The 13,809-nt window shown below is 42.1% G+C and overlaps 1 protein-coding gene across 1 annotated transcript in view; it reads left to right on the top strand.

The window, feature by feature from the left end:
- LDLRAD4 (low density lipoprotein receptor class A domain containing 4) overlaps positions 1–13,809 on the top strand; it is a 278,555-nt gene that overhangs the window by 89,134 nt on the left and 175,612 nt on the right. The window contains exon 3 of the mRNA XM_048508462.1: positions 8,157–8,297. Within this exon, the coding sequence (XP_048364419.1) occupies positions 8,157–8,297 (141 nt within the window). The remainder of the gene's footprint in view (positions 1–8,156; positions 8,298–13,809) is intronic.

Here is a 13,809-nt window from a genome sequence, read left to right as displayed (position 1 = left end):
AATTTCAGAATTAAGAAGAAATTCTTAAAATGCAAGCTAAGAAATCATGAAACTTGACAGAAAGTACTTATTCATCTGAGAAATGGATTCACAGGCTCCTAAGGAAGGGCTGTGGCTTAGTGGTGGAGCATTTATTTGGCTTGAGGAGTGTCTGAGGTTCAATCCCTGGCAGTAGAAATGATCAGGCAGTAGGTGATTGGAAAGAACATCCCTGAGACCCTGGAGAGCTGCTACTAGTAACTCGTGGCCCTCCAGATGTTATGGACTACATTTCCCATCATCCCCTGCCAGCATGATGCTGGCAGGGGATAATGGGAAATGTAGTCCATAACATCTGGAGGGCTGTGAGTATGACATCTGTGGAGTAGGCAATACTGATTTTGATGGTCTGATGCAGAATAAGGCAGTTTTATGTGTTAATGTATGTGTGGCGCTCCCTTATTATTGGGTTTCAAAAGGAAAATAACATGTGTTTGTGAAGCTCAACCTATTTTCTGCAGCAATATGGTGAACAGAATCTTCTTTATTTGGTATTTTGGGATGGGGTTTTAAAAACCAGGACATTTTTGGTAAAGCCGAATAAAGCCAATAGCCATCAGCTTTATTCTGCTTTTTACCAAAACTTTTGGGTTTCTAAAACGAACTCAAATAGTACCAAAGAAAAAGCAGTGTGCTCCCCCCCTCCACTATTTTCCAAGTCCAGGTGTACCTGGGAAACGGAAGCCAGTGGGGGCGGGGGGAGAAGCTTCAACTGAATGCTAGACTTCAGTCCATTATTCAGTTGAAGTTCTGCACTCCTTGACATGGTTTCCCAAATCTAGGGTGGGGAGAGCTTTAACTAGGCCATGTTGGCCTAGGAAATGGTTGTGGAAAGGACCAAAAAAACCCAAACCATTTTCAGCTTTTTTTTTTACTCCCAGGCTATTTGGTTCTGCTGAATAGCCTTGAGTTTTTTTATTGGTAAATTTGAAACCTGAAAAAAGCAGATGAGGGCATTTTCCCCACGACCAAACCGGGATCATACATACCAGGATGTTTCCATCTCGGTTCCTCCCTCCACACGGCAACCCATCAGTGCGTTCAGGCCGAGAGGAAGAACTCCAGGTGATTACACACAGTCCCCACTTTACTTTCATTTTCCTTGCTGGTGATGCCGCACATACACAAACTGTCCCATTTTCCCAGCGTTCTGATTGGCTGCAGCCAGTGAGGTGGGAAAAATAAACTGGCCCGTCTTCTGCGGTGTTTGCATGGGAGTGGGAGCAACACTGTTTTTTTTAAAAAGAACCACCAATTTTATTGTTTTTTGAAAGGTACGGGATAAGGGAAATCTCACGGGGTGGGGTCGAGTTAGACTCGGAAGCCATGTGGAAGTCATGGTCAAACCGGAATGGTTTACTTCCTTATCCCAGGATCTATTGGCTGTGGGGAAAACGCCAAGGATTTACCAAATCACCACCCCTAATGTACAAGGCTGCAGATCAGAGTCAATGGTCTGGATGTATTTGTATTTCTGTATGAATATTTTGTTGTCTTTTTCCATAACATTTTCAAACTTAGTTTAGAAAACTTGATAAAAATTTTCTTTGGTTTTTAAATTAATTGAGATGTTTGCTTAGTTCTGACATTAGATAACCTGTTAAAGAACGAGTCATGGCCTTGTTTCAGACTCATTGTATTCCTGTTTCCTCTGTGTTTTTCCAGTTCAAGAAAACCATATTTTGTTGTTGTTTCTGAACTGACAAACTATCATTTACGCTTGCTTTGAAATACGAATTGTAAATCAATGTGAAACCTTTACTCGGTCCTGACAGTTAAATCACAATTTGGCTATTGTTTCTGAACTGCATGGAGAGCAAATTATGCTTAAGTTAATTGTAATTAACATTCCACTGATGTAAGCAGCATAATTTTCTTCCATGTTTTATACTTTTTCCTCTGTTTTATACATTTGCTCCATAGCAAAGTACTGCATCTTTATTTGAAAATGTGACAAAGTTTATCTTTTTTTTCCAGGGTTTTGGGCAGGGGGAGAATGGTACTCACCAGTACTGAATGCAGGCATCATTGTGGGTGGCAGTCCTAAGTCCTGATCCTCATTTGCTAGCCCACCACACTCAGCCAGAGAAAGAGACTAAGGAACAGTGTTCAGGGCGCTACAGAGGGAGAGGAAAATAGATAGGTATCTGTGCAACCTTATCTATGAATAGGGGAATCTTTTTTAAAAAAGCACTGTTATCGTATCAAACTATTGTGAAGCAAAAAAAGCAGACTGGGACAATGAGCGACAACAGGTTCTGATAACAGATCTATTTGGTAGTCAGTCAATCATGGATAAAGGTACTTGTTTATATTATACCCCTACACACATCCCTTCCCTTGGTGCACTGACATATTCCAAGAATCCCTTGCTTAAATGTCCATTTTGCAGGAAAGCTAGTCGGGCCACCGCCCACAACAGGGTCTTCCTTTAGGTCATCTTGGAGGACTGGAATACCTTACCCCGAGAGATTTGTTTGATGTAATCTTTACAGGCATCTTAGATTCTAATAGTGAAGTCAGCCAAATCTGTGGATACTGAAACCCAGTGACTGGAGCTCTGAATGGCAAGACAAATCATTCTGTAAACCTTAAAAGGACTTCAGGTTTGACCCCCGCAAAAAAGAAAGAAATCTACCCCAAACCCCATCAATGATCAAAGGAACACCTTTTGCTTTAAGCAAGGGACATTCCCAGTGATGGTTGCTAGGTAACCACAGTATCCCAGGCTTCAGGGTCCTTTCTAGGCCTATTTTTGACTTTTGAGGAAGGACTGATTGGGACCAGGCCTGACTAGGATTGGCAGCTCCAGGTTGGGAAATTCCAGGAGATTTTGTGTTGAAGTCAGAGGAAGGCAGAGTTTGGGGAGAGAGGAAGCCTCAGCAGGGCGTAATGCCAGTGCTGACTTGGTAGATAGGTTTAGCAGACTTTGCACTGTATAGAACTGCAGGGAAAACCCACAAGTTTTTTTTTGTTTTACAATGATTTGTCTCCACAGTCACAGCTACTGTTGTTTATTATGCTCTGCCTTCCCTGCATCCCTAGTGACTATAGTACAAAACTGCGTTAGAAATGGAGTAAATCAGGATGCGTTCTGAAAGCAGCATGACCAAAGCTTCTGGGGGCCTTCCAGCTGACTTGGACCCTGGGAATTCTGTCCCCCCAGCCCCTGAATGGCCATGAGCCAAGGGGGATTGTCCAAAAGTTGTCAAGCACAATGGGTAGGCTTTTGGAGAAAGGTGAGATAAAGTTTAATTATTTGTGCTGTTCAGAGGGCTAACCTTAGTTTAGCCCATGCATTTCTGTGGTATTTTCATTGCAGTGTATGGGAGTCATTTGCAACAGGTACATAACTTGCATTTTTTTATATGTCCCACAGTGATCCATCCATCAACCTTTTATTGGCATAGTACCACAATGATCACAAGTCATGCAAAACACTTGGGCATTTCCTTGACCCCCATTTCTTACCATCAGTTGTTACTTGTGGGGGAAAGGCATTTATTTTAAAGCAGAACTCTTGGGGACAGAATGATAAGCTGCAGTACTGCAGTTAAAACTGTTCTCATGACCTGAGTTCGATCCCGATGGATTGAGGTAGCTGGCTCAAGGTTGACTTAGCAATCTATCTTTCCAAGGTTGGTAAAATGAGTACCCCGCTTGCTGGCATTAAAGTGTAGATGACTGGAGAAGACAATGGCAAACCACCTTGTAAATATAATCTGTCTAGAAAACGTTGTGATGTTATGTCACCCAACAGTCAACAATGACCGGCTGCTTGAACAGGGGACTACCTTTACCTTTAGAAAATGATAACAAGGCATGGATGTTTCAGTCCCAATTAATTCACTGGAAGTTGAGTGTGTACCTTGACAGCAGCCACAAAATTGTAGCCCAGGTGCCAATTCATGCGGTCAGTTTACAGGTCAACAGAAATCTGTTTTATTTCATGTTTTATTTGTATACCAGATTTGTGAGCAGCTCTTCAAAATTACAAAGCAATGTAAAACAAATAACATTCATCAAATGTTATTTCAAATATGTTATATCAAACAAATAACTATCATCAAAAAATTACACAGCTTTAAAAATCACAGCAAATATATACTAAAAGATGGGTGCAAGTATTCAGCTTTAAATGAAAGCATATGACAAAAAGAGGAGAAAAGCCCAGTTAACAGCACTGGAGCACAGCAAGACCAGCCAGCACAGCTCATGGTTACTACACTAATTGCCAGGTTGCAGCCTCCTATCATGGTTGTTGTTTCAAGCACTTTGTTTCCCTCTTCCTGTCCTTCCACCCATAGTTTGGCTGCCCAGCCAGATCTTCCGTGCTAGTGTGTTACTAAAAATGGAACATTATTTTCTCTTCCTCATACCCATATTTTCCCTCTACTTTTCTTTTATGATGTGTCTTCATTTCTCTCTCCTCCTTTTACTCTTTGGTCTCAGTTCCTTCTTATCCCTGGTTGGAAACTTAGAACATATTTAGTAGCACTTAGAACATACTTAGCAGTGGTATAGGAGCAAACCTTCCCCATGACCTATCGAAGTAGGAAAGGGAAGCTCCCCCTTTGTCCATCCATGGTAATGGAATGTTAATTGGTCTTAGGTCGAATCCCCACTACTGTCTTAGCCAGGTTTCAGAACGCAAACTAACCAGGTTTGAGGAACGACCTCCCCATTGCTTGCATGACAGATTCTGTTTCTGGCGCTCGTTCTCCCTGTTAATCTGCGTTCCGGCAAGACCTGGTTGCAAGTGGCATAGACCCCATTAACACAGTTCAGAGGTGATCCAAGGGGAGGGATGAGGGTTGAAACCCTGACTTGTTTCCCGGCTTCCTGAGAGTAAAGTGATTAATAGACCTTGGGCAACTAATCAGAGCCAAGCGATAAGCACGCAGTCTTCCTCTTTTGGTTTCATTTCTGCTTTTGCGATCAGCCAGCAGAAGGGGACGCAAATGTAACAGTCAAACATGTAACTTTGAATCGGTAATGGTTTACACAGGTAACGATTAACTGTTTGCACAGTTAAACAGTTAAACGTTAAACTTTTACTCGCTGGTTTTTTTGATCATGCCCCTACAATGTACGTTTCCGCAGTGGGAAAAGGTCCTGCCCCATCAAGGCACGCCAGCCAATCAGGGGAGACCGGCGAAGCGAGCTCGCCTGGTAGTGGGGATTGCTAAGAGTTCTGCAACCGGGTGTGTTTGCTGTGTGCTCGCCAGGGTGGGGAGGGAGAAACTCCGATGAAGAGGACACGGTTTCACAATGAACAGGTTTGGATCTACATGCAAATTTCAAGTGGGGATTCGACCTTAGTGGTTACACATGTGGAGCTGATTAGAACTCCTCTTCGATTAGATTTAATTACATTTTAAACACTGTTCAGACTGTGGGTTGTTCTTATTATTGTATTGGACGGACATCTAATTTCTCTTTGTAAACGCTACTTTGCATACTACAGACATTCATTTTATATTACAAATGACACAGTCTTTTAGAAAACATGTCAGCAAAACCATTCCCAGTGACCCCAACACTTCTTATACAGCACCACTATGTAATCACTTTGCCCTTCCTTTTGTGCTAGGTAAAGGTACAAGGGTAAACTTTTGTTACACGTTTGCTTATTAAAGATTTATTGTGATATGAAGTTTGTATGCACTATGGTCCACTTCATCAGATATAAGAAGTATATCCTATGTTGGTACATAAATGTATGTGTGTACAAATATAAAATCACAAAATTAGATACCTGGTATAGGTTAGGGCCATATGGAGCATGGGGAGGGGGAAGCTGGAATATTTGTCCAGGGTCCCATGGTGGCTGTTGGCTGCCCTTCTCACAGCTGAATGTGGCTCTGGCCTGCACTGTGCTTTGCCTGTGCCAAACTTGTGTAGATATGTTACCCATCAATCCCACTGCTGCCACACCGGTCAGTTCAGATGATGATATATGCAGGACCAAAGGATTACCATCCCTGTGCTTCCCGATGTGAGTGGCTGGTTTGGATGCCCCTGTCCATCCTCAGATGCTTCAGATGCTTATCTAAATGACAAACACCTAACCCTGACCAATCCTGCCAACCTCAATTAAGGTCTCACTGACCTCAGGATGGCTTTTAGTAGCACATTCTTCTCAGCCGCTGCACTTCCAGGCACCTGTTATTTCTTCCCTGCCTGCATTGATGGTTGCCTGAAATTGGTTGCAAAATCATCTCTGCAACTATTTGGGCAGAAAACATGCTTTGTTGGAAATAGGGGTAGTTCAAAGAATAAAAGCAATTCATATCTGTTGAATTCTGCCATTTTGAAATTTCTCATGTAGTTTCAGTGTTCTATTGTGATTTATTAAAGTACTTTGTGTTGAGCCTTGGTACTGTCTGGGGTGCCCATCCCCAGGGTCTGAGAAGCCCTTCCTCTGGCATCAGGCAGGGCATTTGGGTTCAGCTGTACTTCAGTGGCCCTTTCCCAAGGCTAACAGGTTCTGAGTTGGGCTGTAGCTACATGGGAGCATCTTCCTTGATTGTCCAGGCCCTCATGCTTTTTATTCCCACCCTCCAGTCTGGGCTCCATCCCTGGCCCTTCCTTCTGTCTCTTTCCTCAGAACCTTTAAGGCAGTGGTGGTGAACCTTTTCGAGACCGAGTGCCCAAATTGCAACCCCAAACCCACTTATTTATCACAAAGTGCCAACACGGCAATTTAACATGAATACTGAGGTTTTAGTTTAGAAAAAACTAAAATGGTTGGCTCCAAGGCACACATTACTCGGGAGTAAGCTTGGTGAAGCAACCATGCAATGCTTCAAATGGGTGATTCACAATCCTAGGAGGGTTTACTCAGAAGCAAGCCCCATTGCCAGCAACTGAGCTTACTCCCAGGTAAAGGATCATGCCCAGGCCAGCCTAGATGTGTAGGGGAGGTTATTTTCCACCCCCCACATGACGAACTCTGTGCACGCGTGCCCACAGAAAGGGCTCTGAGTGCCACCTCTGGCACCCATGCCATAGGTTCGCCACCACTGCTTCAAGGGCTCTCATACATTGCTCCTCCCTCCTCCCTGTTTCTGCTCCAGGAGGGTAGAGACTTCAGTTGTGTTTCGGGGCCTGTGTCAGGCTCCTTGCTGAGGGCTTGAGCTTCTGGCACAGCACTGGACTGTGCTGTGAAAAATTTTTGGACAACCATAATGTTATATATCGAGAAACTGGTGAAGATTAATATTGGGATAAATAATGATTTAATGTTCATGGGTGCAATGGAGGATAGAAGGGTAGATAAAATATAGCTATATGTATAAAATAATGATCAAAGCAGCACATGCAACAATAGCTTTAGGCTGGAAAGAAAAGAAAAAATGGACAATCCAGAAATGGTTGGAATATATCTGGGAACAAGTGACACTGGACATTTTCGATATAATAAAAAAAAATAAAATGTGGCAAGATAAACTGAGCGAAATTTTGAAGATATGGACAATATATGCGGACTGGATGAAAGAAGCTGGAGTCAGTGAGGAGATATGGGAGAAGAGATTACAAAGAATGAACTTACTGCTGTTTGATAAAACTATGAAGAAAATACAGGGGGGAGGGGAAAAGGGGAAAATGTATTGTTTGAAAATGAATGAAGAAGAGTATTAATATAAAATGAAATATTCAAATGATACAATAATTTTTTTTAAAGCACTGGACTGTGCCTGGGTACAGTTCAGCCTGCTTTCCAGACCTCTTCTGCTGCTGTGTGGCCTTTTGGAGCCCTGGCAGCCGTGGCCCAGGGTGGGGCTCTTCCCTGTGAGTTGCCTTGTACCACTGGGACTGTCTGCCACCACTGTCTGCTGTTCTGTGTGCCCCCAGGGACTGGGTAAGTCTTCCTCCTGGGGCTTCTCCCGGGCCTTCCGGGTGACAGTCCTGAGGTGCAGTCCCCGGATACTTTGTACTATATGATTCAGGGTTCAAATAATATTAAAGAAATCTTTACCATCATAACCAATAAGTGCAACTGATTTCAAGTGTATTTGTTTTTGACACCTCTTCCTATTGCATTGTTGCACATATTTAATGAGACAGAAATTGTTATTTACCGACATGTCCTTTTCTTTTGTTGTGCTTTTCAGAGTGCAAATTCACCTGCACCAGTGGCAAATGCTTGTATCTTGGCTCACTGGTCTGTAACCAACAAAATGATTGTGGAGACAACAGTGATGAAGAGAACTGCCTGCTTGTAACAGAGCATCCGCCTCCAAGTATCTTCAGCTGTAAGTATTTGTTCCTCGCCTGCCAGTTCAAACATTTGCTTTGGATTTTGTTCTCCGTCATGTGCTTTCGAAAAAGCTTTGAATTAAGTTTGCAAGATGTTGGTCCCCCCCCCCCCCCACATTATTTCTTTCACAATTGATAGAAAATAAAAGCATAAGGCTTTTCCACATGGATTTTTTCCCCATAGGATCAAGCCCTATACTGCTTTGGTTTACCCACTGAGTTGTGCATTTTGTGCCTTTTATCTTCAGTTTTATAGTTTTTTCCCTGGCTCCCCCCCCTTTTCTTTTGAGAACACATTTATGTCAGTCTTTTTCTGAAAACTGATTTAGAGTTGCCATTTTCTCTCTGTGTGATGTTTCTATTGGCTTTATATGTCCCTCTCACTTCCACCCACCTGCAGCCCACTTTTTGATGACTGGACTGTCATGATCATCAAACCACTCCCTCTCCCCTGACCCTGAAGACTAAGTGGATTTCTTTTCAAATTTCAAAAAGGCACTACAAAATCAATTTATTGATACAGCATTGTAATGATACATTCAGCAGGTTCTCTGAGTTCCCAGTTTTCATTCTTTGAAAAAGTAATGCTCCAGTTGCATCTCTTGCAAAAGGTATAAGGGAAAAAATCTTACTTTTTTCAAAGGAAACCTGGTAATTCAGAGAACCTTCTACAGATACTATATCTTTATAAGCATTCACAAAACTAAAAGGGAGTGGTGCGGTGACACCACTGATTATACCACCAATGACAACAGCATCTTCCCTTGAAAATCTTGATTATTTGAGGCACATATGAGAAAAAACAAACTCCCCGACTGTGAAAATGCAGAGGGAGGGCAAATGTGCAGAAGAACCATGCCCAAACCAATTCCACTATTTGTGGATAGACTGTTAGCGAGTAGACACACAATGATACCTACAGAGGCACTTTGATACTCTGACATAGACGACTGAAAAGATCAGGAATAAGTGGAGTGTGTGGAAAAGGCCATTATCACAATAGTCATTTGTAACTTGCCTTCTCTTATGATCTCCTTCCTTGGATATTGAATATATTTTAAGGTATATATTTATACAGGCTACTGTGTTGCATTAATGGTATGTGAAATGTAAACCAGAGACTGGTTTGTGAACTCTGTGCCCTTTGTCTTGTAACCCCATAACTATTCAGAAGCAGAAAGGAATACAGAATCCCCAATGTGCATGTCCTCTATGGACTGAATGAGGAAATCATACAAATAATAGGGTTGTAAATTTGCCGCCTAAGGCGGGAGGTGGGGAGGGGAAGGCCCATCAAATTAGACACAGAGATATTTTGTTGGTAAAATAAGCTGGCCACAGCTTGTTTAACGATAAAATATGAGAAACAGCATGACAGGACAACATTGGAGCAAAGGCACTGTGTGGAAAACCTGCCAATCAGAAAGCCTCACCCCCAGAATTCCTGCTTGAGGGGACCTGATGGGATGGCAAGTGACTGGGAGGCCATGTAGGCAATGGCCTCTACCTGGTGCTGTCCTTGACAACAGGGGGTGTAGACCAGCCACCAACCCATGCCTGGGGATGAAGCTTAGTAGCCTGCCACAACTCCCAGACCCCTTATGGGGCCCCTGTTGATGGAGAGGAAGGCACACAGGCACTGCCTCCCCGCAAAGGATCCATCTTCATGCTCTATACCAGGGTTAGGGAACCTGCGGCTCTCCAGATGTTCAGGAACTACAATTCCCATCAGCCTCTGTCAGCATGGCCAATTGGCCATGCTGGTAGGGGCTGATGGGAATTGTAGTTCCTGAACATCTGGAGAGCCGCAGGTTCCCTACCCCTGCTCTATACTGTTAGGATTTATAAAATGGCTAAGTGAACAAAATGGCTGAAAGTGTGATCAGCTTCATAGTTAACAGAAAGCAATAGAAAGTTATTGTAAGCTATAGAAAATTCCAGTGACAGTTTGGCTGCAGTAGAAATGTATTAACCTTTAATATGATTGGTGGAGAACTTTGGATCAATCAGGGGCTTGTTGCTTGGGCAGGAAAATGTATCCATTAGATAGAATCTGAGCCTGAACTGGAGTTGGTAACCATTCTATGAAAACTTCTTGATGATTCTTCTCTGTAATAAGCTGTGTGCTAAAGAAAGCTGTGTGCTTAACTATGCTGTATAGAGCTGATAGAGAGTGTTATGTTTGACCAGAAGTATTTTGTGTAGTTCTATTAGTCTGTTTAGGTAGTCTTATGTATACTTGCAACTTCTCAAGTAAAAGTCTTCCTGTGGAATGAAGATCCTGTGTGGAGAGTGTTTTATTCCATATGTGACTGAAGGTTCCTGTGTTAGCAAGTAGACTATATCATTCTCTTCTAGCCACTGGTTAATACTGCTGCGTAAAAATACTCTGCTGATAGGTTATGGGTCCAGGCCTAGACCAGTGTCCAGCCAGTGACCAGTGTCCAGTTGAGTGACCAGTGTCCAGTCCAGAGTCCAGAGCTTGGATCAACTCGTGCATAATAGAGAAGAAAGAGTCCAAATTATGAGCTGTGGTGCAGCAGTTTGGAAGAAAGCTGAAGATGGCGTTTGCAGCAGCAAGTATGCCCTTCCAGCTACTGAATGCAAGCAACTATATGGCTTGGGCTTGCAAAATGCAGAACTACTTGATCAGAGAAGGCCTGTGGACAGTGTGATCAGCTTCAGTTGTCCAGACTGTGGACAGTTGTCCAGACAGTTGTCCAGAAAAGATGAAAAAGCCCTTGCATCTTTAATTCTAGCTATGGAGAACTCTCAGCTCCTATATGTCAGAGACTGTTCTAGTGCAAAACAAGCCTGGGAATCTCTGAAGAAAATCTATCAACAAGACTCAGCTGGCTCCAAAATGCTGATTGCCAGAAGATTATATAACTGTAAGTTAAAGGCGAATGAATGTATGTCTTCTCACCTACATCAAATGAGATCTCTCTTTGCTCAACTAGAAGACAGAGGAATGGACTTTCCTGAGTCTCATAAAGTTTATATCATTCTATCTTCTTTGGATGAAACCTGGGATCAGCTAGTCTACAGTTTGCAGAGTATAAAAGAAGAGAACTCTGTCCCTTGTGACTGCAAAGCTGTTAGAAAGTCAGAAACAAAGAAATTTCCAAAAGAAAAGTCAAGCTTCAGAGAGAAAAGCACATAGAGTCTATACAGCAAGCAGACATCACCCTGATGGGAGATCTGCAGTTCCTGAGACAATGCCTGTCAAAATCTCTTCTGTAAGAAGGTGTTTCGCATGTGGGGCCAAAGATCACCTAGCCCGGAATTGCCCATTAGCCAGAAGCAAGGCAGTAATACAAGGCCAGAAGAGGCAGAAGGGGAGATCTTCAAACTTCAAGCAAAGTGAATCTGCAATGATGGTGAGCAAAGCTTCAGAGGATCAACAGAGTTCCTGGATTATGGACAGTGTGTGCACAACACACTGTGTCAACGACAGAATTCTACTTCTTGAAGAGACTCCTGCTGATGTAACTCACGTGAGTTTAGCAGATGGATCAAAAACTGAGGTTTCAGTTAAAGGGACAGTGTATGTACCTATCCTTGGTAAAAACTTAAATAATTTCCTGTTTATTTCACAGCTTGATTTTTGTTTACTTAGCGTGGGTTGTTTAACTCAAGAAGGTTATAAAGTTGAATTTAAAAATGATATGTGTTATGTAAACAAGGAAAATGTAAATTGTGCAAAGGGAAAACTAAAAGACATGTTGTACTATATGACTCCAAAAGGTAGTGGAAGTGTAGAGCAATTGTCTAGCTTAAATAATAAGCCATTGCATGATAACTGCATTCATGAATTACATCGTGTACTTGGACATGCGGGGTGGTCAACAATTAAGCAACTTGCAAAAGTCTGTGACTTAGATTTAAAACCCTGTAAGCACTATTTTGAATGCTCTGTGTGCAGTGGTTGTAAAGTCAAGTCTTACCCTGTACCAAGATAGAGCAATAGAAAAATGGAAAAACCATTTTCCTTGGTCCATGCAGACCTAGCAGGACCATTTCAGTGTAGTCAAGGAAATGCTCAGTACATATTCCTGATAGTTGATGACTATAGCAGGTATTCATACTGTATTCTGCTTAAGCATAAGTCAGGAGCATTAGAAAAATTCAAAAATTGGGTTGCCATGATAGAAAGAAAATTTTCCAATAAAGTGGGGAGCCTACAAACAGATCATGGTGGAGAATTTATGGAAACCAGGTTCCAGTCTTGGCTAGAAGCAAAAGGGATTGTGCACAGATGCACTAATTCATACACTCCTCAGGAGAATGGAATTAGTGAGAGGAGGTTAAGAATTCTACAGGTAATGAGAGATTGTACGCTGCAAAATGCAAAACTTCCTTTTCATTACTGGGGGGAAGCTGTTTGTACTGCAACGTATGCGATCAATTGTTTATGGAGTTCTAGCATTAATCAAACTCCACATTTCATACTTTTTGGCAAGCAACCATCCTTAAAACATCTAAGAAGGTTTGGTAGCTTTGCAAATGTGTTAATTCCCAGTGCACAAAGACAAAAAGGAAAACAGAAATGGATGAAACCAAGATTTCTTGGCTGTGCTCAAAACTGTAAGGGTTATTGCTTTTCCCAGAGTTATGGAAAAGTTGTAATATCAAGAAGTGCAAATTTTGAAAAGCATTCAGGTTGGGAACATGTTCATGCCAATACAGAAGAGTTTCTACCTATAACTGAACAGCAAGAGAGTGCTGAGGTTAGAGATAAGAGCAAACCAATTTCCCCAGAGCATAATCAGTCTGATGTTTCTGAGAATGTAAAAGACAGTGAGGGGGAAAGCACTTCAGATTCAGAAAGACAGGGAGAGAGACCATATAATGCTGATTTCCCCAGAAGATCAAAGAGGGAAAATAAGGGTATGCCACCAGAAAGATATGGGTCTACTCAAGCTGTTAGAATTTGTCAGACCTGGGTGGAACCACAGAGTTTTTATGAAATGTTAAAAAGAACACCTAATGAGCAAGAGCAATGGAATGTTGCAATGGATGCAGTTGGAATCTCTGATCCAACAGAAAGTTTTTGAGGTGGTAGATAAACCTGACAATCAGAAAGTGATTGGGTCAAGGTGGGTTTTTAAAAGGAAGCCTCTACCAGATGGTGAGTTCAAATACAAGGCAAGGTTGGTGGCGCAAGGCTATGCCCAGAGATATCTTGAGAATTTTGACCAGACGTATTCACCAACAGCTAAAGCAGAGTCCATGAGACTTATCTTAACATTAGCTGTTCAAAAAGGTTGGAAAATCTGTCATTTTGATTTCTTATGTGCTTACTTGCATGCACTTTTGAATGAGGATGTGTATATGCAACCTGCTCCAGGTTATCCTTTGGAAAATGGAAAAATTTACAAATTGAGAAAGTCACTATATGGGCTTAAGCAGGCACCTCACAATCGGAATAATAGTCTTAATGATGGGCTGTGCAAATTAGGTTTTAAAAGAAGCATAGCAGACTCATGTGTATATACCAAAGGAACT

Source organism: Sphaerodactylus townsendi, linkage group LG09 (assembly GCF_021028975.2).
Source record: "Sphaerodactylus townsendi isolate TG3544 linkage group LG09, MPM_Stown_v2.3, whole genome shotgun sequence".
NCBI classification, from domain to species: Eukaryota; Metazoa; Chordata; class Lepidosauria; order Squamata; family Sphaerodactylidae; genus Sphaerodactylus; species Sphaerodactylus townsendi.
Note: the sequence above shows the minus strand (reverse complement) of the source record. Positions and strands in the feature narration are given on the sequence as shown.